Here is a 26879-nt window from a genome sequence, read left to right as displayed (position 1 = left end):
TGGTCTCTGGAGATGTATCGAGGTGTCGGTGGAGATTCCGAAAGCCCCCTTTGTCGTTTTCCAAGATGTGGAGCATCTTGAGTCCCCTGTAACCAACGTAGCTCTGCAGGAGTCTTTGCCTGACTTTTTTTTTTTTTTGTTCCCCCCCCTCTTCAATAGCAAAGAATTTCAAAGTTGCAGAGCTAAAAGTTTGAATGTTTCCTCTTATGTTTGCGGCACAGGGGTTTTTGTGAGCTAGACCTTGCGACGAGATCCGTGCCGGGCACTGATTCCCTTAATCCTCGGGCGGTGCTGCAAAACGCGTGGCTCGCCGCTTTCATTTTCTCGGCTCTTATTGAACGACGTGGAGACCTGCAGTGTCCATGTCTGCAGCAAGATGCCCTCACGCTGTACACATGTCAAAGATGGTTGTAGTTTCATTTCCATATTTATCAGATTGATAATGCTTGTGTGTTAACTATTTAAGGCACATGTGGAGGAATTGTGGGACTCTTAATTCCTTTCTGCATATTCATATGCGGCAGGTTTGGCTTTTTTAATGCAACACTCAAAGTAATTGTTGATAGCAATGCTGAAATGGGACAATACTGTTTTATCAAAGGGTAAGGAGTAAGATATGAATTTGACATGACAGAAGTAGAGCACTACATAGGGCAGACACAGTACAGAATAGCGCATTTCAATGGGGTGATTGGAGGGGCTGCAATCTGTTTGCAAGAGAAATGATTTATTGCAGACAGGGTGGTGGTGGTCTTCATTTGCATGTGGTAGGCATATTAAATGTGTCATGCCACTGTTTCCTGCTGTTTCTGGCCCAGCGGTGGGGGGTGAGTTCAGTTCTGGGGAAGCAGCATATTCTCACTTTGAATTGTTGCATCACTTCTGAGGTTTTACCCTCCATATGCACAGCCCTTGGTGTCCTAGCTTTGATTTTCATGACTGCTCGAAATGGTTAGCACAGGGGTGTATTTCAGTTGAAATGTCACTCCGAACACTTTCCTTTATGAAGCATCCTCCTACCCGCATCGTCCCCTCCTTGGTCTGTCCTCAGCCCTCTTTCTGAGGAGTATCCCCAGGCTTTGATGTGACCTGCAGAGGCGCCCGTGTGGAAAGTGTTATCCAGCCCAACCTCACTACATCCAGCACAGGTTGCTCCCCTGGAGCTTCGTCTGTAGTACAGGGCCTCGGCAGCAGCTGTCATGGATATTTCCCGCAGCTGTTAACAAGCAGAATGAGACGTGACCGGGTCGAGAGTCTTAAACAGAGGTTACTGTACATGCTCTGCTCCCTCTGTCATTAAACAGCCCTTGGAAAAGAAAAAAGTTTCTCTTTGTGAGTGTTGTGTTATAGTGCTCCATGGTGGCAGCTCATGGGGTGGCTTTTGGGTGTACCCAACCTGAAACTTCACCCTGGTCACACAGAGGAGAGTGGAAACTGACCTTCGCAGAACATCCTCTTTTGCCCAACCTCTTTCCAATTGTTCCATCAGTCTCTCGGAAAACTATGGAACCATATTGAGGCTTTGCGTATTCTGTTTGTGTCATTGGGTGTATTCTGTAGCTAGAGAGCCCTTTGAGCGCCATGCTCTGAAATCCACTATACAGATAGATTTATTATTGCTTGCATATTACATTGGTATGCATTTGTAATACTGTGTTGCTCCTTACATTTATTGAGAAATGATGGGGGTGGATCCTGTCTATGTATTCATTTTGAGTACAAGTGTACTCAGGACCTGAGATGTGAAAAATGGATGCGAAAGTGCCATGATTTATTTTACTGCTCCTGAGTGAAGTGTGGCACCATGCATTTGCCGAGGGGCCGAATGGTCCAATAAACCAGTCGTTCATCATCTTGGTCTCGGCTGGCTTGTTGGCATGTTTGTAAGGTGTGGAGGGGGCTATATCACAGCAGCTAAATCACGGTGCAGACTCGCGCCATGCATCACCAGTGTCTGCCTGCAGCATGCACAGTAGTATGTCGAGTGGGTCATAATTTGCGCGCCGTCTATGGCTGAAACCGTAAAAACGGAGAGTATGCTACACGTAGAATAGGTTGAGTGTTTGACTCTTAAACCTGGAGTTAGCATTTATAAGTCATATGAGTGTGATCGGTGCCAGAGGGAATTTTTTGCTGGTAGTCGGTCATTTATGATCTTTCAGACTTTTTATGAACTGTTGAACTTGGTTGCAATGACATCTGGAGTGTAGGGGCAGTGTAGTCAAAAGACCCCAGCTTGAAATCCCACCTTTTGGTATTGTACAAGGTGCTGGTCCTTAATTGTTAGTTAAAATTATCTGCCTAAAGTGTCAAATCATTGTAAGAAACTTTGTAGATAAACCTCACATTGTAAGTTGCTCTGGAGAAAGGCATCGCCAAATTTAATAAATCATGTTCTAGGCTGTGGTCACCCTCTTGTTTTGCATCTATATTTTTACCCAGAGCAAATTTTCATGCATTTGAAATGTTGGTCTATATGTGTTTAGAGAACAAAAATACCTTTATCATGTGATAGAAAGGTTGACCATGTTCCTCCTTTCCTGGCTAAGACTGAGCTCCTCCTTTGTTCCTCCAGTTGGGATGAGAGCAGCTCCATCAGCAGTGGCCTCAGCGATGCCTCGGACAACCTCAGCTCCGAGGAGTTCAATGCCAGCTCATCCCTCAACTCTCTGCCCACCACGCCTGTTGGCTCCCGACGCAACTCTGCCGTTGTGGTAAGTGACGGGGTGGAGGGGTTGATCAGTGCAGGCTTTGGGCTCTTCTTGCTGCACGAGCTAAAGTATGCAATACCATCTGACCTTCAGTACACTGATGGAAAGAAAAAAAAAAAAAAAAAAAAGCACATCCTTGCATATTATGAGCTAAAGGTCATCAGAGGTGTCTGATTCATAGAAGGTCAATTTATTTTAACTCATTTGCTTTGAAATGGTACAGTAGCTGCATTTCAAAGAAACTGTCCAATATTCTTTAGAGGATAGATAATTGAAGTGCACTGATACGCGCAGGTGCATATCCTGTACTAGATTAAGCTGTTTAGGTGCATGAACTCAAAGCAGAAATCAGTTTTATGTAAAATGTGGTGGAACAGCAAGCATGTGGACTCGGTAAGCTAGAGTGTCTTCACTGATGAGGGATCGAAAGGCCAAAATGACCTCTAGTGTACACATAGGCCCAATTTCATTTGCACCTTTCCTCATCAGTGCACTCCCACAGCAGGTGTACACGGCCTATGAGAGCTGGAGCAGAGCTGGTTTTTACTTGTCGTTTTTAAGAGTAAGGTCTCTTTGTGAGAACCTTTCCAGGCCACCGAATGTGGGCAACTCCTGTGGTAGGATCACAGAAGAATAAGTGCCTCCTACAGACTCAACAACCTCCACCCACCCACCTCTCTGTTACACCAGTATTTACGATGTGACAATCAAACAATAAAATCCGTATGTACCGCTGTGCCTTAAGCTGAAAGTGTGTGATTCAACACCGCTCTGCTCATGCCAAACATCTTCAATTCATTCAAGACTTCCTTGGATGCTGCTCAGAGGACTGATACCAAATTCCTTAGTGACCAAAATGTTCACATCTTTGAGGGGCATTGCACTAGTTCTGTGTCACTCTTTCGGGAAGCAGCATGGAGGGACTCAGCCATGTCCAATAACTTTATTGTAAAATCAAGCAGATTGTGAACAGGGTGACAAAGCAAGAATGGGGTCGTTTTGGGCCAACATTGCGTGTGTAACTAATTACACCTGTTGCCCCTCTCACCTGGGTGTCAACCTTAGGTTAACTTTGTAAAGTGAGCACAGCTTAGTTTAACTTTCAGTACATTGGTTCCTAGTGTTGTTAATGCTATGAATTTTTGAAAATGCCAGTATTTTAAATTTTTATTTTGTTTAGTATTCTGTATATATTTGTTGTAGAATGAATTTCACCTTCATTTCCATGTGCAGACATTAGTTGGCAGTAAAGAGCACTCAAAGTAAGAGTGTGGGACAACTGAATTCCAGTGCTTGCAACTCATTTCTGGTGTTTGAGAGCTCTGTTGATCAATAACATGAAAATGAGTGCTGCACACTTTAACGGAATAAATCATGCCACAGTCAGTATTAAATGTGAATTCGTGGAGGCAATGTGATGTATTTTCAGTCATTTTAATTTCATTCCAGTGACAAATTTAATTAAAATGTTAAAATTCCTTAAACAATCTGTATGCTTTATAGTGAAGAGACTTTAACAGAATCTGTCCAATTAATAAATCACAGTACATCTCTTGGTAGGCTTTTATTGATTGTACAGATAATAACAGTAGATGCTGATGAATGTTGCACATGTTGTTTATCAAAGATTAAGATGATAAAACAATTGACCGGTGTCCTTTCCACAGTGTTCCCTGCCTCTGGAACACAGTCAGCCTGCATAGGACAGGCAGGTATCAGTGTAGCTTTATCTGAGATTTTTAGAAAACAAAACACAACCTAACGTAAGAATAAATTTCTTCTTCTTCTTATTATTATTATTATAATAAAACCTTTAATGTTTGTAGTATAGTGGTTAGATTTACAAACTGTTACAGACTTCCTGTTCCAAATTTGGGAATCCAGTGTAATCTGTTCCTCTTCAATTTTCATCTTCCGAGAGCCTTTTTAAGCAGAACCATCTCCATCTGTGTTGTGGACGTAGGTTGCGCTGTTCTCTTTGCTGCCAGCAGAAGCACAATGACTCCTTGCCTTGTCATCACACATATCTGTGGGGATGCTTTCAGCGGGTAACGGGCTCCGCAGCGCTGCCATGGCAACCTCTTGTTCTTGGGATGCGGTGCACTGACGCACAAAGCCATACGCGCATAAGCGAGCCAGATTAATTCTGGCGACGACGACAATTTCTATGCGACTCTCTGCCGCAGCCCCTCACCTAGTTGGCGCTTGCCATGCGTAAACCTCCACCCCCACCCACGGATAGCCACACTCACAAACTCTTCTGTGTTACCAGTTCATTAGCTAGGGGCTCGGGAGGCACATCTCATCTGCCGCTGATTGTGTTAATTATCATTTGTAACAGATTGCCCTCTGTGCCCACTCATCATGTCTATCGTCTAGGAAGCGGGAGCCTTGCGCAGTCATGCGACAATCGGGCACGCGCCTTGCGGAAAGACTCCAGCTACACAAGCGCAGCTTTTTCAAAGCCGGGGAGTGAGATGCTGCAACAGCACTGCAGTAATAGTGAGGGGGCTCCAGCTGCAGGATGCTAAGGGGGGGAGCTGTGATGGACCCCTCACAACCCAGAACTTGAGTGACTTTCAGAAACAGCAGTGTTTGGCCAAAAAACAGGGTTGGCGGATACAAGCACCCAACCCCCTTGTCCCCATCCCAGCAACGCATCCCGACTCTGTTGATTTTAATAAACCAAACATTTGCCACTGGGGGCTTTTGCAGATTCACTTCATTTGCAAAGTCACGCAGCGTTTGCCAAGGTGGTTTAGATGAGGCCGCAGTGTGGTGCTTATGAGCTAGGAGCTCTGCTCCTGCGATGATGAACACAAGTTCAGGCCGAAAACTGAAACTCCCCCCTGCCTCTGGTGTTTCCTTACTGCTCATTGTACTTAGTAATGAGATTTACCTTTTACTATACAATTCCCTCCATCAGTCTATTGGACTTCCTTAGCTTGTTGTTCTTTTTTTTTTTTTTTTTTTTTTAAAACTTATTGAGATGTAAATTTGCCGGACTTATGTTCCTAGGGGGTCAGGCTCTGTAATGCTTACAAAATTACACAGGAAAACTTGCCAGTTTTGTGACAGACTTGTTTTTAAAAAAGGTTGAGGTTTTGCTCAATTTGATTCTCTCTTTTTTGTGTTTGTTTTGCCTTTGGTTTCTTTCTTTTTGGGGCAAATTATTGCTGATGAGAGATTTTAGCATGCTGCTCATTCATAATATGCTTTTTGTTGATGATGGTGTGGCTGCACTATTTAAAAGCAGTCAGAAATGATTCATCTTGGGGAATCTACTTTCTGAAACACAGGCATTCTCTTTATTGCAGTCAAATGTGTAATTAATTTTCCTGTAATCCCTTATTTCTTTTCTGATCTGTTTGCTCTTCTTTAGTTTAGCACAAACTCTTGGCCCCACTTACCTGTAACCAAACATGTATGTCACACTTTGCATGTAGTTAGTCAAGCCTTTTGGAAAGTTTCATAGATTGAAAACTGTTCTGTTTTCTCAATATGCAATACATGCGTAATCAGTCCATCGGTTCACTCTATTCATTTTCAGAAACTGCTTATCAAGGACAGGATTGTGATCTGGAGGACTAGTCCTTCGCTGAATGTGCAGTCTCAGACTATCACACATGCACAGAGAATTTGAGACAGATTCACCAGATCAGTTTTTGGAACATCATGGGATACCAGTGCAAACATGGGCAGAATATGCCAAATCCCCATGCATAGTTGAACCCACAACCAGTGGGCCTCCAGCAGGATGTGGAGTATCACTGTACAGCTTCTTAAAGATAGTTATAATGCTCTAACTTCTATTTCTCCCAAGCTGCTGTCTAACAACAAGTAATTTATTCAGCACTTTGGGTTGATAAATTTTTAGTAGGTATTAATTCTTTATGTCCTACTTGTATAAAAATTTATTAGACACCATATCCTGTGGGTGTCTAGACTTCTTCTGAGTTCCTTATTTATGTGTAAGGGTTAGCATATGTGGTGTAGTGGTTAGAGCTGTCACCCTGCACTTGAAAGACCTGCGCTCAAATCACATCTCCAGCTTCATTTTCCTTGAATATGGTACGTACTATGAGTTGCTCCGGTAAAAATTACTCAGCTGCATGAATGAGTAGACAGTTATAAGTAGGTTAACGCTGTCGTTTTAAAATGTTTGCTAAATGACAGGATGCAAGGTAAATTTATGGAACAGCTAGCTCTGGAGAGAAAGGAGTTTGACAAAGTTGTTTTGAGAGCCTTCTTGAACTTTGAGAAGATGCAGTTGTGGATGAATGAGGGAGGTCACACACATTTTCTGAACCGCTTGTCCCATATGGGGTCGCGGGGAACCGGAGCCCACCCGGCAACACAGGGCGTAAGGCCGGAGGGGGAGGGGACACACCCAGGACGGGGCGCCAGTCCGTCGCAAGGCACCCCAAGTGGGACTTGAACCCCAGACCCACTGGAGAGCAGTGAGGGAGGTCATTCCACCAGATTTCAGCCAAAACTGAGACACCTTGTACTTTTGATTCTGGACATGTTGTAATAGAATCTAGTGGCCAGCGGTGGGGGAGCATAGTGGTCTGGCTGGGGTGTACCAAGTAATCAGGTCCTGCAAGTATTCGGGAGCAGATTTGCTACGACCTGCAAGACCATCAACAGAGTCTTGAACTTGATACTGACAGCTACAGGCACCAGTGGAGACAGACAAGGAGGGAATACATGGGAAAGCTTTGGCAGGTCAAACACAAGTCATGCAGTGACATTTTGTATTATCTGGAGGGGTTAGATGGAGGAGACTAGGAGGCCAAACAGGAAAGAGTTGCAGTAGTCCTGGCAGAACTTCACCATGGCATGGACCAGAAGCTGTATAGAGTTTATTGTGAGGTTGAGGGGAACGGGCAATGCTTATGCCGTGCAATGTTACGGCATTACTGTATTGTGAGAAAGAGACTTGAGTGGGTTGTTACTCCCCAGTTATTGCCTATTGAAACGGATGAGTAAGTTGTCCAGTTTGACAGAGGTGCAAAGTGAGTAGATCACAGAATCCCACATTGTTGTCCACTTTGCTGACAAGATGTACAGATTGGGCAAGTGCACCATTCTTTGTGTTTCTAGAAAGTTTTACATTTTAATTAAGGCAGAAGTCTCGAAGGAGCCGTTCAAGGTGGTTATTCAGTGAACAACCTCGTGAAAAGGTTGTTCAGAATCAAACCCACCTCATTACATTAAAGTGCAGCAATTTTTACACCTGCTGTTCTTGAAATTGAAAGGCAGCTTGGGACAAATAGCTAAAGCAAATGGAAATGAAAGGGAAGCTGGAGACCAAAGGGGAAAGATTAAATGTCCTGGTGATGGTTATTAACAGCCTCTTCCTGTCCCCCCCCACCCCCTTAACGTACGCAGCTGCGCACGGATGCGGAGAAACGCTCCCTGGTGGAGAGCGGCCTGTCATGGTACAGCGAGGACGGCAAGGCACACCGCAAGGCCGAGGGTGGCAGCTATGACACGGGTAGCCTCAAGACGGAGTCCTCGGGCAAGTGGAGGAAGTCCCGCCCCCCAGAGAGCAGCGGTGCTGGCAGTGAGGAGGCCGAGGGCAAGGGAGAACTGAAGAAACCACAGAGCCTGGGCCACTCGAGTGCTCTCAAAAAGGGTCGGAACCCACCTGTTGGGGTCACCTCCCCCATCACACACACTTCTCAGAGCCTTCTCAAAGTGGCAGGTAAGGACCAATGTCAGCTGCTGACAAAACACACACTCCATCTACTTTTAGCTTTTCTTCAGAGTTCTTTAGGATTTTAATTTATTATAATTTACATTTATTCATTTAGCTGATGCTTTTCTCCAAAGCGACTTACAATGTTAAGGTTACAATTACTTACCCGTTTAGACAGCTGGGTAATTTTACTGGAGCAGTTTAGGGTAAGTGCCTTGTTCAACAGCTGGAGGTGGGAATCAAAACTACAACCGCTAAATCCAAAGTCAGTAGCGCTAACCACTACGCTACCAGCTGTCTCTTTACATTTACTTTTATTCATTTAGCGGAAACTTTTCTTCAAGGCAGCTTATAATGAGCACAGATACCTTTTCATCCAATTTTTGTTTCAGTGCTGGATGCTTCTTTTCATCTATATGCCAGGGCAGTGCGACACACACATACACTATGGGCAATTCAGAGTCACTTACTCATCTCAAACATGTCTTTTGACTGTGGGTGGAAACCCACACAGATACGGGGAGAACATGCAAACTTCACACAGAGTGAACAGGAATCAAACTTGTACCCTGTCGAACTGTCAAACAGCCCATTTATACAGCACCTTATTTTTACTGGATGTATTCAGGCTGAGTACCTTGCCCAAGAGTATCACTGCAGGAGGTGAGACTTGAACATGGGTCCTTTGAGCACAAGGTAGCATCTTTATCCTCTATACCACCTGCTGCACCTCACTCACACACACACTTGGCATAAAAGAGAATTGACTTACCACTCACCTACACACACAAACACATACCTGGAACATCAGGAAATAGTCCAAGTTGTCAGGAGTGGATATACTGCAGCACATCTGAGCATCCCTAGGTTATTACTGATATTCTACATGTAAAGTTAGGAAACCTGTGAGTATGTGCTTCCATTGCCACAGGTTTCTCCTGTTGATCGCCAGTAGGCATTTAAACTTTGTGCACAAGCAGCATTATTACTGTCCTGAAACTTCCCCATAGTTTGGACAGAATCCAACATGATGACAGGTTCTGGAAAGGTACAGTAACAGTAATGAAGAATGCAGAATGAGTGTATCAAAATGAAAGCACATCACAGTTAATTAGAAATTATAAAGTAGGAAGAATCATCAAATGGCACTGTGTTGTTGGGGAAGTGAATATTTACAATATGAACGACTTCACATTAAAGGTTTATACCAAAATGATGGATGGAAATGAAAACATTTGTAATGTGAGACGTCCGTCAGCTTATTCGCCATAGTCTTGTTCACAAACTAATTTTTTCTTTCCCGTGTAGCGGAAATGGATGTTAGCGATTTGGACAGTGGTGAGAACTCTGTCCGTTTCTAAATACAGGAGAGCAGATGTTCTTTCCAGCGTGTCAGTCCCAATCACTGGGAGAGCCTGCTGCCCAGAGGTGCTGCTGCAAAACACCCTTCTCCACCCATCCCTCCTTCCTGCCAGTTGAACACAAAACCCGTGTTATTAATCTCAGCGGACTCCCTGCTGCTGGAACATGTACGATATTTATGGAGGACTGCATTTAAAGCTCCACAGTGAATGGCTGGGTTGTTTTTCAGAGGATTGGAAGCTGCATGTTCATTTGAACATTTTCAGCGTAGAGTAGGTGTGGAAGTTCTTATGTTGCTGAGGAACGAATTAGGCCCTCTGATAAGTCAAAAGTTTTAAGTACGCTTGTTGGAAACTTTTCTCATGAAACGTTTTGATTGACCGTTTTCCCGCACGGATTCGATTGACATGCCTTCGCAGCGTTTCTGCACCAGTTCCCACAGATGTGGGACGGTTGTGGGTTGCTTTGCTTCCACCTTTCTGTCCGGTTCATCCCATATAGTTATTGGCCAGGTTCCCCATGTTTACTCACACTATTCACTGATACTGTATGAAGGACAGAGCATTAAAAGGGCCCACGAACCTAAGTGGTCCTGTGATGGCTGCACACACCTTCCCTCCTACCCAGGTCCACGTCAGCTTTTTTTTTTTTTTTGGATAAAACTCAGATGAGTGGGTTTGTTTTCCTTGTCTGTATGGGCAGGTGCAATTCCTGCAATGATCTCAAAGCCAAAAGATTGTGTACAACAGCACTCCTACGCAGAGTTTGAAAAATGGGGAAAAAATAGATGCTTCCATCTGTTTAACTGTTACTTATCAGCATATTAGCTCACATTCTTAATGTGGTTTAAATGCAGTAACCACATCAGAGTTCTGAGCTGCATATTGTAGTGAATGCAGTGGGCCTTTTATTCAACTGAATACCTTTCACACAGTGCTATTAAAAAAGAAAAGAAAAAAAAACCTGTCAATGAAGATGTCAGTGTGTATGCTGATGACTGTGTTTGAAGTTGACTTCCACATTGAACACTCAACAACAGAGACATCTGTCGTCGATTTATAATTAAAGGCCACAGCTTAAGGAATGTTCCCTGGCTCTCCTAGATCTGTCATCCTGTGTTCAGCGACCCTCGCTTGGTTTGCGCAAGCGGCACGAAAATGTCTCCTAAATGTCATTGTAAAATGGGGCTTTTTAACGGGCCCCGTAGAACTCTTAGCTCGGAGCCATGGTAACATGACAGCGGGATTTGGTAAATTAAGTGTTGTCTTTATCGGTCCATAAATTATGGATTATGAGGGGAGAAATATGTTTATCACTTTAATCAAATAGGATCATGTCAAAGTTCTTTGGTTAATAAAGAAATGTTGGAACTGATCAGTATTAGCAATGTGTAAGATGCTCTTGGAAATTATTTTTATTTAATCTAAATTTTATTAAATGTCATTTGGAATTTTGCTTATTTTTAATAATTAATCAGTCAAGAATCTGAGATTATAAACACGAAATGGCTGAAACCAGTTTAGAGGGTTTTTGTGCATAATCTGAGTATTTCTATGGCATGGCCTTGTTTACAGCTGCAGCTGTGTTGACTTTAACACTCATAACATTTGTTCAGGGAGTTGGAAAAGAGGAAGTGGACTGGCTGTCCAGTTGGCCCTCATTTGACGAATAGCAGAAGATGAAAATGTTTGACATTTTAGCTCTGTCTCAACTTTGCATGTTGAATGCATATAAAACTGGAAATAATAAAAATCTGAATCCAGCCATGTGAAGAGAAAACTGTCTGGAAATGTAAAAGTACTTATTATCAAGGTTTTACTGTGTTCCCTGGGGTTCTATATTACTTCTGCCAAATCTCTTCTTGAGATTAGGTGACTGTAATTCTGGGATGAGGACACTGGATTACCAGAGTGTTTCTTTGCTTCAGTGCATATAGCCAGCCTTCACATTGACTGACTCATCAAGTATCCAAGCTGTTTGTGTAAAATTGAATTTTAATATTTCAAGTGGAAAGCAAAACCAATGGCATAGAATAGCAGTTTCATAATGTTCAGGATGAAAAGAATGCATGCATAGTATAGCCACACTATGTAACTGAAGATGTGGACACTAATGGTGACTGCATTGGGGGGGATCAGTATAGAAAGATGCACTCTTTCAGCAAGAGCCCCAGAAGTACTCACTGGACTTTCACCAGAGCCTAAAGATTCAAACATCTGTGTGGGCCTTTGGGAATGTGTGTTGGCTGAGCCATCTGGAGCACGAATGCTCTTTTTGTGGAGAATGAGCCAAAGAGGAACTTGAGGTTGATTGTGTGTGAATGTCAGCAACCTACGTCTTTATCGTGCAGCTGACCAGTTTGAAGGACTCTGTCAACCATTGTGACGGAGTTCAAACAGCAAACGTCTTTGCTGACTGATTTGCTTCTCATCTGAATTGTGTGTCTGTGATTATCCAGAGATCTAAGTTATAATGAATGGTTTTGTGAGTGAGAGGAGGACACCTGTTTTTCCAGAATTATGGAAGTCGGACAACCGTGCTTCTTCCCCCCTCTAGCATCTCAGTGCTCCCATACTTGAGAGGTCCAAAATTGAAGGTCCGCATGTTCTTGATGTTTGGCTCTCATATGCTGAATTATCTCCCTCTCCCTTGAACACTCCTGAATCCCTCTCAACATTGAATGAGCATCTCAAAACATATTTCTTTTGGACCCACTTAACTCATTTAACTACTCCGTAAATTTACACTACACTGTGTCAAAATTACCTTAGCATTTTAAATCAGTAATCAGTTCCATGTACAGCTACTTGTGTGATGTGCTCCGGCAAATGGTTTTAATCGTGCTCGGAGAGTTGTCTGTAAATGTGATTGAAAGAAGGACCACAGGAAACTGCAGTTCTGTTCATGGTACAAATACTTAGTATGTGGTGAGGCCATCTTTTATTTTTTTGGAGTTGTACACCGTTCCTAGACATCAATGTGCTTTTACTGTGTGGTGCAAGGTCGGGGAGTTATGATTTTCTACACCTAATAAAAAAAGTTACGGTGAAAGGTGTCCCTTTCCAAGAAAAGCAGTGAGTGTGGTTTAATGTTTAAACATATAGAAATATATACTCAATATTGTACTTTGCTTCAAAAATAATTACCTGAAGTTCCAAGATGTTTAAACAGGTAATTGACAGTTACACTGATCATGTAGAGTGCAGATGTTGACACACTTTGATCTTAAGAATGGTCACGGAGCCTCATGTTGGCTGCTGTCTTATGAAGACCTTCCTTCAGTAGTGCTTCCCACATATGGCCCCCATCCCAGCCTTCAAACCCCCAACCGAGAGGAAATATGGGGATTGCCATTGCCTTCTCCTGCAGGATTTTCCCATTTCCTTTCTTGCTTTGGCTAGTCAAGTAGTTTCTGCCTCCAAATTTTTTCACTAAAAAATCTCACCCCATTCCTTTCCGTACTTCAAGATCCCCCCCAAAAAGCTCCTTTTGTAGCCTGTGGCATTGCATGTTGTCTTGTATGGTCAGGTTTAGAAGAGGGCTTAATGTAGCCCCATGTTTTAACTATTCCACTGTGTAGACAAACTAGGCAAATGGCAAATAAAACATGGGAAATAAGATTTCCTAACAATGTGTGTCTGAACAATGTTTTAGGCCACAGTCAACGCATTGTTCAGACTAACTGTAAAAGATGCATCTTTCTGTCACAGGTTCCTCCACCCTCTATTCCTGTGCACAAATAGTTTCCCTAAGGTGCATTTACATATCTGTTGCTTTTCTTTGAAGTGTCTAATATTCAGCTCCTTCTGCTGATTCACTTATTTATACATCAGAGGTAATTTCTATTGGAGCAATTGAGGGTACGTACCATGATAAGGGTACAACAGCCGGAGCTGAGATTTCAACCTGGGTCCTTTGAGTGTAAAGTTTCAGGTTTAACAACTGCACTAGCTGTGGTATGTGGCTTCCTGACCCTCTTAAGATGAGTGTGTCAAGGTCTGTGCTATTATCCATTTAACTGGTAGTGATCACTTGATCCATCTTAGAATTTCAAGTTGTTTCAAGATACACATCAGATAGAGGGCAACAATTCATCCACCTTTCCCCAAGGGCATCTTTGTTTTATCTTCAATCCACACCTTCAGTCTCATCTTTTCGACTCAAACACCTGACTCCAGTTAGCTTTTGGAGAAGCTTAGTTTACTCTTTCAAACACTTTTTTCAGCCTTTATACTGTGAGTGTTTAAATGATGTCTTTAGTATAAACAAGAAGTACAATTTGTTTCAGCAGGTTGTTTGTTACTGGTAATCCAGTTAATTCAAAAGGCTTCACAGCCTTTTTTTTTTCCTTTTTTTGCAACTATAGGTTTTCCTACATGTTATAGTACTTTTTATTTATTATAAATACTGTACCGTGTACATAAATGGGGTTTTCTGTGGCTTGTGCACTAGCTCTTGGGGGGAAATATAAAATCTGCAAGATGACTTTCACAAGATTCAATCACTGTTAATGTGTTTTACATGACTTCTGATAGCCAGGACCGATTAAACTGGAGTGATGATGGAGAGCATGTATAACAGCACCGTCAGGGAACATTTATGGCATTTGAACCTGGGTTGGTTAATGTGACAGTGATCAGGAACATAAACACTGCAGCTCCTGGCAATGGATTTCCGCAGTTTGATGATATGTTCCTCCTGTTATTCTCATCTGTGTACTGCTTTGGACATTGTACCAAAGCCATGTTTCTGGGAGGGTGTGGTCACTTTTGTTCTTAATCTGTCTTTTCATACTTCCCAGGCAAAACAGCTAAAGCCTGTTTTAGCTTGCAGGCTTGGAAAACTCATCGTGATGAAGTAATAAGAGCCTAAACACACCGGAATGTAGACCACTTCTAACAATAGAGTGGGTTAACTTTGTCTTTAAGTGCCTGAGCTGTTTTGTGTGTGTGTGTGTGTGTGCGTGTGTTTCCAGCTCCCAAGAGTGACCAGAAAGCCTTGGATAAGTCTAAGTTGGCAGTGAAGACCTCTGGTTTGCAGCGCTCCTGCTCGGATGCAGGGAAGGATCGGGGAGAACACCGGAAGCCACCCTCTGGCATTGCCCGCCCTGCTGCCGGAGGTTCTTTTGGTTATAAAAAGACACCCGCAGCCACTGGCACAGCCACAGTGATGACAGCAGGGGGAGCCACCATTTCTAGCGGATCAGCCACTGTGGGAAAAACACCCCGGTCCTCTGGCATCCCTGTGAAGCCTGGAGGAGGAAGTGGAGGCGGAGGGGGTCGCAAGACAAGTCTTGATGTATCCAACTGTGACCAGGGCTTTCTCTCACCCAATGCCCGCACCAATATCCAGTATCGCAGCCTGCCTCGACCCGCCAAGTCCAGTGCCATGAGCCTGACTGGCCGGCCGAGCCCTCGGCCCGTGAGCAGCAGCATTGATGCCAGCCTGCTCAGCCTCAAGCCTGTGCCCACCTCAGTCTCTGCTGGGGGCGGCCTGGGTTCAGGCTCCCGGCTCAAGGAGCCAAGCAGCAAGGTGGCCAGCCGTGCCAGCCCCGGTCCTGGACCTGTTAACCAGACGGATCGTGAGAAGGAGAAGGCCAAGGCCAAGGCTGTTGCTTCGGACTCGGAGTGCAGCCAAATGAAGCCCTTGCAGGTGCCCACTGAGTCTACCTCCCAAGTGTCAGCCCCTCGACAGTCAATGGGGGGCAAACTCTCTGACCTGTCTTCTCCCACTACGCACAGGTATTGGCTCCACTATATTGTTCTTTTGACCTTCTCCAGCAGAGCAGCAATTTGTGCAGAATTAAGGATCCAGTGTTGTAATCAGAAGGTTGCTTGTTCGCTTTGAAGAATATTCAACCAAGACAACAGGGTGGTCAACAGCAATTTAATGAGTGTGATCAGGAGCATAGACAATGCATATGCATGAGGAAATTCCCTGAGGGTCTGAAAGGGTCTTTGTCGGCTCATCTTTTTGAACAGTTGGCCTTTTTATGCTTGATCATCCAAATGCAAGCTTGTTTTTATTACACTGATGTTAACAGTTGGCACTGTGGTTTTCTTAAAATGGAACCACATAACTAAAAGGTCTAATTTCTCTTCTGCTGAGCTTTACTGGTGTTTTGAACTTAGTTTTTTAATGGTTACAGTTTTGCCAGGTTCTTTGGATCAGTAGAGCTGTTTCTGTTGGGTCAGTTAGGTATACTGGAATGGCAGGGTTTGGAGTTTGCTCTGATATTGGAGGAGAAATCTTTTCTCACTGCAGTCAACCAATGAACTGAAACAAATGTTAACCATTAATGACAATATACAGTGATATCTGGTTTAAACCTTTTTTCTTTCCCACTACGTTCATATTTAGGTAATTATACTGCCAGCTAAATTTTCATGATAAAGTGGGGCTTTAGTTAAATCAGTGTGTAGGATGATTGTTTTCTTCTGTTATTAGACATTGGCTTCAATATACTTCATTAAGGCATCTTAACTCCCTATCTTTTCATTCATGAACCAGGTTCAGTTAGTAATATTATTGCCCAGTGACACAGGTATTCTCTGACTTCTTGTTGATCCTGTCCTGTAGTTCTACTGTTTGTCCAAGGGTAGAGTCCTTTACTTGTTTTAAGCTTAATGTGGTTAGCGCTTTCCAACATCATCTGCATAGTGAACCAGTCATAATATTGTGATTCACCTTTTACTGCTCTTTCATTGTATATGTTGGTCATGCATCAGATTAACATGCAGTGTTCAGGACCAGGCAGGCCTTCTATGGTAATTTGAACCTGCTTCCTATTTAGTCTGTGTGGAGCTTGCATGTTCTCCCTGTGTCTTTGTGGATGTCCTATGGGTGTGCTGGCTTCCTCCCACAGTCTAAAGACATGTGTTTCAGGTGAAGTGTGTGTGTGTGTGTGTGTGTGTGTGTGTGTGTGTGTGTTTTGCTCTAGTGTACATATGAGTGAATGATTGTAGAACGTTCAGTGTAGGGTATCTAGCGCGGTCAGTCACCTTGGATAAAGGTGTCAGCTGAATACTAGTTAACAATCATTGTACAGTATGTTATTTTGGAGAAAAAGCATCTGCTAAATGAATTAATGTAAATGTAGCGCTCCCTTGCTGTTCCTGCTGCAGCTGTCCCAAGTGTGTATCATTGAATCTGTTTCCTTTTTGCTTGAGCTCTTGCTGTTAAATTCACATTTTCGTATCGGCGCTCTCAAAATCAAGCCAAAGTAAGCAAGCAACAATTATTGTATAATATTTGCAGTCAACCAAACATTTGCTGTTCCCGAAACCATGTAGATGTGTTAAGATGCTTTGCTGCCTATTCAGGAAGTCTTTCTGGTATTGATTTTTTTTTTTTTTTTTTTTTATACACAGGACCATATGTCTCCTATATTTCATACTGGAAATAAATTAGGAGTACTTCTAACTGAAGCACCTAATGAGTCTTTAGATAACTGTAATAGTTGGTTTATTTTTCAAATACAACTTTACGGAAGTGTGCAGTATTACATGATGGTATGTTTCTTGTAGTTCTGCTTTATGGTGTTGCTAGGCAACCACAGACTTGATCCAACATCTTTGATTCATGTTTAATTTATAGAGCGCCCATCAGCAAGTCTCTGGGGAAGCCGCCCAGCCTGGCCCATTTGGATAGCCTAAACTCAAACAGCCTGGACTCCGGAGTAGGTGTCCAGGAACAGCTCCCGCCCAAGGTCCCCCCGTACACTAAGCTGCAGGACCTGGCAGCATCTGGTGGTACAGGAACCCCTTGCCTAACACCCAGTCCAGCGCCTGTGCTCAACGTCAACTCCCCAGACTGCTTTGGGGATTCTTCACCCCTGCTCTACCCGCGCCTATCGGGCCTTCACCGGAGCATGGAGTCATTGCAACTTCATATGAGTGTTCCTCCACCTACAAGCTACACTGGAACTACACCCCGGGAAGATGAGAGGGGCACAGATCGGTGGTCTGCCAGCAGCAGAGCCTCCATCACACATCCAGAAAGGCAAGTCACTCTTCCGCTGCTCACTTTTAACTCTACAGGAACACACACAGAACGAAACACAAACTAGCCAATAAAGTACCCAACTGGGCATAATAGCTAATCGCTCACACCTGTATTGATCTTCCTAGTTATCTGGTTAAGGGCAGCAGATGGCACAGTAGTAGAGCTTCTGCCTTAGGTCCGAAGGAGCCTGGACTGAATCCCACCTTCTGCAGTAGTACCCTTAAGTAAGGTGCTTAGTGTAAATTGCTGCAGAAAAAATTACCCAGCTGTATCAATGGGTAAATCATTGTAAGTCGCTTTGGAGACAGTGCTCATCAGTTAAATGAATAAATGTATTTTTAATAACAGTTCAGTTTAAGTGTCTAGTTGCAGGGTATCTTGTTCAAGTGGTTCTGGTGGTGGCATTTGAAGTATTTTTATTTTTTTGGTTTTGACTTCATAATCTTGGGCCCAGACCTTATATGGCACGTCTTTGTCAAAGCTGTTGTAGCCTTGATCTTCTGATGCACTGTAAGACTGTCACAGGATGTCCATCTTAGCAATGCACAGCCTTCGTGGTGCTGCATGGTGGTTTGTCTTTCCCACCCGGCTGTAGCACCGTTGGCAGCTGCTGGTTGTCAGGTTGAATTAGCATCTGAAAACTGGTGACTGCTTGCAGGCCTTTTGAGGTTGAGCACACGCTACCTACCCATGGAGCCCAACATGCCTCTGTCCTCAGCCCGAGATCCTCAAGTAGGGACATGCTGAGGATTGCTCCTCTCTTTGGAAACTGGCTGTAAGGGGGCATGTTGGGTAGCGCTGACATGACGTCTTCATGGTGTTTTTATCAAGTTGGGTGCTCCTAGGCGCTGGTATTGCCATCCGCTTCTGAGCATCAGTGCAAATATTCAGAGTTCAGCAGCTGTTTGTTCTGTTTGTGGAGTGTTGAGCTCCACCTGTAGGCCAGCCAGGGAAGTGTCCAGGTGTCTAAGTGAAGCAGGACAGCGCATGTACAAAATCTGCAGGAGAGCACATTTCTGATACTTGTGACATATTAAGTCATGTAACATTGTTCTTTTACAGTGGAGCTCCCACAAGGTATCTGTACTTTGTTTTGGTTAGTGTGCTTTAAAAGGATCTATTGTGCCTGGAATGGACCCCTCACCTGATCATTAGACATGTTTGAATCTGTTCTAGTTCTCCCTTCATACTGTGCCATCATGCGGTGTAGCACAGCATGCTGTGGATGTGACAGTTACATGTTATCTCCGGTGAGATTGAAAGAGGAGCTAGGATTACATGAAGGGAATTATGCACTGGGTCTTCAATTTATGAACACAGTTAGGACCAGAAGTTAAAAAATTGTAAATAACCAATATGGCACAATTGATAAAGCTTAAAAATTAAAATATTAATTTATTCATTCATGGGCTTAGTTCTGTTAAAGCTGCAGTGAATTAAAAATTCACTGTACAACTCATCCAATAAACCTGCACACTATTCCTTATGTTGATATTGATCACCGACCATTAGGAACACCAGACACAAGCAGTAAACACTGTGGAGGTGAGCTGAATTTAACTCAGTCCTACATTCCTAGTGTTTGGGTTTGTTTTAGTGTCAGATAACAACATTTGGATATGGAATCTCCATTGACAGTTGCTCCACATCAAATAAATTCTTGAATATGGATAAGTGAAGAAAATAAACATTAAAAATAAATGGGAAATGTGAATGTTTATATTTTTGAAGATTAAACTGAAACGTTTAACACCCATCATGTCTTGCTGACCAGGTATCTAGGCCATCTGCAGTTGACGAGTCCCTCACAGCCTGGTGCTTGTGGAGATTAGTCAACGAACTTACGGATTACCAAACTACTAAATTAATCTTTATTTTCATTATGCAAATGTAACACAGTACAATTTCTGAACTTCCTTGAGTGTAGATTGAACATATAATTACAAAGATATAGAACTGTAAAATGCAGAATAAATTTTAGAATTAACAGTAGCAGCAAATGTGGAGGTTAAGACCCCCCCACTTATGAATTATTTGAATTAGTTGCCTAGGCCTTGGATGAGCAAGTCAAACACGGGTAAAGGTGGCTGATGGACTAGTCTTGGACAGCACGTTACCCCCCACCCCGAAGTAGCTGGTCTTCCTCGTGCAGCTTTGCTTTCTCTAAGAAGCTATGGTTACTGGGTTGATTATAACACCTCAATACCATATCTGTAATTTGCCACCATGGCTTTAATTTTCTTCAGCATTAGCTCGCTGCTGCAGCATACTGTAATGTCATATTCTGAACCCCTTTTCTACACAGTTTGGTTACAGTAAAGTGGTTGACAGTGTCAATAAAACCCAGACACGAACATATTCATCATGCAAACTGATAATAAACACAGAATAGCAACTGACACGCCGGTGCCACCCATAAGGAGAACCCTTTGTGTGATGCTGGTGGCAGCAGCCTATTTTTTGCGGTCTTTGTAAAGTCAAGTGACAAATTTATTTTAAACTCTTGTTCTGCTCTAGAATGTGTAAGACACACAGTAATAGTAAATATTAAAGTGGACCCAGCTGGTAGATAATCCATAATGTGTTATGTACTTAGTCTGGAGTTGATCAGGGTGCTTTAATTGTTTTCCACCCCTGTTGGGTGCGGCACGAAGCTGCCCGGCTAATCTCTACAAAATGCGCTGTCAGGCGTTTAATTATGTCATTGTTTTCCATTTTGCAGCTCCCAAAGGGACAGGAACACTCTACCCAAGAAGGGATTAAGGTAATTTGATTTAGCGTTGGCAACAGGCGGACCTCCTGCTGATCTTGCAGTTGACCATGCTCTTGTTTGACAACCGTAACGGCATTTTCTCTATTCCCATGTCTCCGCTTCCTCCTGCCAGCCGCCCATCAGAGGATGAGGGCAAGGAGCGGCGCCACTCGCACACCATCGTGAGCCTGACTGAGTCCGAGAGCCCCCCGCAGCTACCCTCACCCACCTCGGTCCCCCTGTCCTCTGCTGGGAAGGGCCCCTTCACCAGTGTGGGTGAGCATCTCGCACCCTTGCTGTCCTGTGGCTCACAGGCATCACAGAGGAAATACATTGACAGAAATTTCGCACACGATAGGCTGGACAGTACTCTGTCACTTTTACTTGATTGGAGACTTACTTGCTAAACGTCAACCCAACTTTATCTATCGCTTCTGGAATGATTCTAAATATTGTGTTTTTGCTGCGCTGCTGTTAAAACATCTCCACCGTCCTTCTGAAGGTTTACTGTTTTTTCCCCACTGGTCCCCCCAATAGACGTAGGGTAAGAGGTCGTGCTGTGGTAAGATCTGTCACATTCCACTCAAAGCATAAAGATTCAAATCACACCCATGCTGAAGTACCCTTGAGCAAGGTACTTATCCCAAATTACTGCAGTAAAAATGACCGTGCTATAAAAATGGGTAAATCACTGTAAGTAGCATAATGTGAGGTAAACCCTAGCCCCAAATAAATAAATGTAATTGTATCCTAACCATAACCCCTAACCGAGCATATGAAGCACATGTTCAGGGACCAGGGAAAGTTTTTTTTTCTGTTTCCCTACGCAGTGTCACAGGTTTGAACTCTTCAGGTAGGTGTGGTTCCAGAGTAGAAAAGCTACCACTGACACTTGTTCTCTCCCACCCCCACTCCACCTCTGCAGTGGCCCCCACGCCCAGTAATGGCAGTACCCCACGCATGACCCGCTCCAACAGCATCCCAGCCCATGACGGCTCCTTTGAACTATATGCCGCCTCCCCACTTGGCAGCACGCTGTCACTAGCAGACCGGCCAAAGAGCATGGTTCGCTCCGGATCGTTCCGCGAGCCCGGGGATGATGGTGAGTGTAACGCAATTGTTGTCAAATGTTTTTGTGGTGGACCGCTTTGCAGTCACAGAGATATACAGATCACATAACCTCCAAAACACATTCTACCTCCTGTGCAAATTTTTTTAAAAAATATTTGACAACTTCTGCATAATTATTGTATAATAATTAGATTAAAAAAAATAAGAAAATGTTATCTGTCAGTCTGTTCAGAGGTGCACCATATAATTGGCTTTTTTTTTGAATTGGCAATCAATCTGAGAGGAACCCCTCCCCCTTGAATGGATTTCTTGACCACCAGTAAAGTATAAATTATTCTTTTTGAGAATTACTTCTAACATTGAGAGAGAGCTTGATATTTATCATGTTTTCAGTGTAAACCCTCAGCTCAACTCTCCAGTAAGATGTAGGCAGCTCTTAATCTCATATGAAATGAAGAGGAGGAGGGCTTCATCTGTTTGCTGGCAGTTTTTCCCTTGAAAAAGATGCTGTTAGGAACACAGCTCTCACAAATGTGACCCAGTTTGGTCATTACTGGGGCCGCAGTTGCCTGCACACTGGTTTTTGTGTTCGGTTTTGCACCACCCAAAATCTACAGATCGAGTGTTTATATGCTGCTGATCTTGAATGTTTTAAATAGAACCTGAAAAGAAGGCAGCATTGACAAACTCATTTATAAACAGGCCCTGAACACGCAAACATTTTTATTTATTTTTGTTGGACCACAGAGGGCCCATTTGTAGAGTTGTTCTCGACCCTGATCTTGGCAGGCTGCAGCGTCCACGGATTTTCCGACTTGAATTAAACCGCTAACAACCTTAGCATAGAGGGAAAATTAAATGAGTTCTCTTGGATTTGAAATTTGTTTTAATCGTGTTCTTAAAGACTTTGGGAAGACTGAAAACATGCCATGCTTCTAAAACCAGGGCTGAGAACTTTAGGCCTTGACTTTGTCATTTAGAATTCCACCATACAGTTTATCCATGCGTGACCAGGAATTAGAACGATCAAACTTTTAATAACACAAATTTGCATGTAGATGGATATTTGGTATAGAAGTGTCATGGTGACATTGCCATTGGTAATTTTTTCTGTTCCATTACAGCATTTTTCATTTTATTATTGAGTGACTCTACAGGTGTCTTTTATCATCATGATATATTTTAACAAAATGCAGCATAATATATCACTAACATATATCAAGTTTACTCTGTCAAAATGATTTAAAAAAAGATTGAAAAGACAAGTCAGTTACATGACCCCCCCCCCCCCCCCCCCCCCCCCCCCCCCCAAATTAGTCCCGTTATTCGTGGTTGAACTGCATATAGACAAATGTAAAAGGCTGATTTTTAAAATGTTGCTTTCTATCATCTCTCTGTTTCTCCAGTGCATGGCTCTGTTCTCTCACTGGCATCCAGTGCTTCATCCAGCTATTCCTCGGTGAGTAAGCGGTGCCATCAACAGCAGAACCCCTGAATACGTACTTGGGAATGAGGATTATGAGCTTTGTAAAAATATTGAATTGTCTCAGGTACTGTACCCTACGGTGGAGAAGGTTCACAGCATCAATACAGGTTGCCCTTAATATATGTGAGTCCTTAAAATAGCAAATGTAGCTGCAGCCCAAGGACTATGTGCAAGTTTCCACATACCCGTTTGAGACATTGATTTTGTTACTTGGATTATATCCATCTACACATCTAGTCACTCCCATTGGGGTTTTTTTGGGACCTTGTTCATAGAAAATAAAATGATTTATGCTTTGTCCAACGCCTCTTAACTCATTTGTGGAGGAGAAAACATACACCAGTAATCAGAGCCATGAGGATGTGCCAAAGCTCACGTAAGAGTCTCTAAGGAAATACTGGAGCCATGTGTTGTGAGCCAAGCACCTACTGTAATGTTGGTTTTGCTCCTCTTTTCCAAGCAATCAGACTCACCAAATTCATTCTTTATAACATTTTACAGTGCTATGTTCTTATTGTTTTTGAGCACATACAAATTCTGGAAATAATTCTACACACAGAATTACTGAAGCAAATATCGTTTAGATTGAGCTCAAGTTTGGAAAGTGTTACATAATGTCCAGTATGTTTTCAAAGATGGTACACATTGGGCAGGTGGCACCCCCCCTTTCCTCCTTGAACCTTGTCCCTTGCTGGCCCCGCTTTAGCTATAAAAGCTTATTCTCTCTCTCTCTCCCCCCTTCATCTCCATGCTTTCTCAGGCAGAAGAGAGGATTCAGGGTGAGGTGAGTGTCCTTCTGTCCTTCCTTCCCTCCCTCATGTCTCCTCTCCATCGATTCTCCCCTTCCAACCAATCAACGCCAGCTGGGTCAAAACTCTGCTCCCAACAAGGTGGCCAGTGGAAGTCACCCACACACTGCTTGCACACCCACTTTGTTTCTTCTGTTACCAGGGTTCTACTTTACATGACCTCCCCCCATTTGATCTGTCAAGAGGCTTTCTCTTCAGGGAGGATTTGGGACCACCGGCTTTGCCTGGTTCCTGTCATCATTTCCCTTCCATCCATTCCAGCGCCCCATCTTCCATCTCTTTTTTTTGCAGCGCGTCAACTTTTAAGACCTTGAAAAATGTCCTTATGAAAGGCAGTGCCCCTGGCGCTGTTCCACTTCACCTCATTTCACCCTTTTCATTTTCACCATTTTTATTCTCTACATTTATTTTTATTGTGAAAATTTTATTTAAGCTTCTGGATGAAGAACAGTGATGTAGGTCCTTTCTGTGGCATCTGTCACAAACAAGGAGTTGCTGACCCTTTTGCCTAACTATAACTGATTGACACATTGCTTTGCTATTCTTTTTCCAACAGCAAATACGCAAGCTGAGAAGGGAGCTCGAGTCGTCCCAGGAGAAGGTGGCCAACCTCACCACTCAGCTGTCTGCCAACGTAAGTACCTACATTTACACTGATTCACTCAGCAAATGCTTTTCTTCAATGCAACGCACACCTCGGCGTGAGAAAGTCCATTTTGCCAACAGACAAAGACTTGTAGATGCAGGCGTGTGCACATCACGCCAGTAGCTGCTTATGGAATTGACAGGGAATTTGCAGGTGATTGACAGATGTTTTAGTGAAGTTTATGGAGTAAGTTGGAAATCAGGAAAAGTTTGAGTCCATCTCTCAGGAGACGTTTGAGTCCACCTCTTGCCGCAATGTCAAGACTGTGCCCTCTTCCTTCATATTTGTTACATTTCAGAAACTCCTAACATGTGCTTCAAGTGCCATCGATCTCATGGCTTGAAACCTAACCAGTTTTTGACACACACCATCAGCCTCTAATTCCAGCCTATCTTGAAAGTGCGGGATGTCATATTACCAAAGCGTTCTTTGGTATCATTCTCTTCATATTTTATGACACATGAGTAAATCCTTGTTAAATCCAAAATTAGTTGGTTATCTTGCAAGCACTATTCAGGGTGGTCAGATTATTAGGTTATTAATGGATCGTCAATAAGCAGACCCAAGATGGGATTTGTGCTTTGGGTTTCAACAACAGGCACGATGTTCATCATTGCGTAATGTATATATCCAAGAGTACTTGGCACAAAAACTTCTAAACACTGCAGGAAAACAATCTAGACAGGATTCTCATGCTGTGGAACATAAATATCTCCTCTCTGCCTCATATTTGGCTTTCAGAGTGTAAATTAAGGCCTGAAGGAGAGAAGGTAAGATGGGAAGGATGATTATGACTACAGTGATAATGACCGTGATGAAGATGATGCATCTCCCTTGCCTATGGGTAATGGTAACTCACAAGTGCTACAGCGTGAGGCACCAAAACAGATGTTCACACTCAATTTAGATGTGCTGACTCTGACATCATCACAGCGGTCACTCATGTGAGGGTTGAGTGTCTGACTTTGCTTTGTTTAATCATTTCCAGCCAGTCATCATCACTGTCTTTACATTTAGAAAACTTGCACCAGATTCTCCTGAAATAACATGCCTCCTAAAGCCTCATTATTTTGGACAGCGCGGCTGTGGTGGATCATATTAATAACCTCCATAAGGAAAGTGACCAAGTTCTTCCCCTGGTGCATGTAAATACTTTTGATAGAGGCGTAGGCAGCTCAGCACAGTTGGCACACCGACTCGTTTTTCTCCAAATCTCTACCAGTTCATTTGCCTGGTCCCGGCAGGAGGGCAACAGTGTCCTGCTAGTATGTTTAGCTGTACTTCTGAAAGACCTGCATTCAGATACAGATTAACTATTTCCTAAAACAGCCTGGCACCAGGTGAGCATCAGTGATGTACTGAGGCACACTTGAGTTCATCACACAGAAGGGAAGCACATTTACATTTTGATTATTTAACTGATGCTGTTCTCCAAAGCGACTTAGTGTTAAGCTACTTATCCTGCTGTGTAAAATATACTTTTACTTTCAAATCAGGGTTCCTTGACCAAGAGTACTGTTGCTGGGGTTGGAGTTCGAACCTGAGTCATTCGAGTGCAAGTAGTTGGCTCTGACCGTGACACCACCTGCTACCCCAGGGTGGGGGCGTTGTGGAATAGCAATGGTACAGTTGGGAGTTCAGCATGAGCTTTGGCTAGTGGTGTTGAGAGAAAAGGATAGCTCGAGTATCTGTGAGGGTGTAAATGTACATAGGTCTGTACTGAAACACTCTTGAGTACATCCAGCCCACCGTGTTGTTTGATTTCGGTAGAGGAGGCAGCCATTAATCTTGGAAATGGAAAATGTATATTGCCTACATTGACCTAGAGCTACACCTTCCCCGGCAAGGTAAACCCCATCCATCAGAGACACATTCAATAGTCGACGCCACCCTCGCCTTGCATTTGGCCTCTGCCTAATGTCATTGTGCGATTTACGAGGGTGACAACGGAGGATAGGACCATTAGCAGTTGCATTATCTGCTGTGCCGTTACTGAGACGGTGCTCAGTAATGTCGGGCCCCCGGGGCGATTGGGGGAAGCCACTTATCTGCAGGTTGTCCTCCCTGACACTGGGACACTGATAGCTTTACTGCACTCTACCTGCCTGTCAGTTTTTGGGTTCATTTTCAGGTTTTTTTTTTCTTTTTTTTTTAATCCATTTTTATTTGTTGTGTTTCTGTCATCTGTTGCCAGTTGTGCTGGTTTCTTGTGTTGTTTTTATTACTTTTTATACAGAATTACTTCTAACAATTTATAGAAATTGAGCAGTTAAGTTCTGTTGTTCCTACTCGAAGGTCTTGGACAATAAACCAAAAACTTCCAGTTTTGTTTCC

The 26879-nt window shown here is 43.3% G+C and overlaps 1 protein-coding gene across 2 annotated transcripts in view; it reads left to right on the top strand.

Moving 5' to 3' along the window:
- nav1a (neuron navigator 1a) overlaps positions 1-26879 on the top strand; it is a 57322-nt gene that overhangs the window by 18406 nt on the left and 12037 nt on the right. The window contains exons 2-11 of one of the 2 annotated variants that reach the window (XM_018760614.2): positions 2576-2714; positions 8106-8421; positions 14753-15518; positions 17374-17778; positions 20504-20545; positions 20667-20809; positions 21459-21635; positions 23011-23063; positions 23851-23874; positions 24456-24533. In XM_018760614.2, coding sequence (XP_018616130.2) covers positions 2576-2714; positions 8106-8421; positions 14753-15518; positions 17374-17778; positions 20504-20545; positions 20667-20809; positions 21459-21635; positions 23011-23063; positions 23851-23874; positions 24456-24533 — 2143 coding nt within the window. The remainder of the gene's footprint in view (positions 1-2575; positions 2715-8105; positions 8422-14752; positions 15519-17373; positions 17779-20503; positions 20546-20666; positions 20810-21458; positions 21636-23010; positions 23064-23850; positions 23875-24455; positions 24534-26879) is intronic. The other variant, XM_018760615.2, reaches the window with a different exon arrangement.

This window comes from Scleropages formosus, chromosome 19, assembly GCF_900964775.1.
Source record: "Scleropages formosus chromosome 19, fSclFor1.1, whole genome shotgun sequence".
Lineage (NCBI taxonomy): Eukaryota > Metazoa > Chordata > Actinopteri > Osteoglossiformes > Osteoglossidae > Scleropages > Scleropages formosus.
The sequence above is the reverse complement of the archived record's forward strand: the minus strand, read 5'-3'. Positions and strand labels throughout refer to the sequence as shown.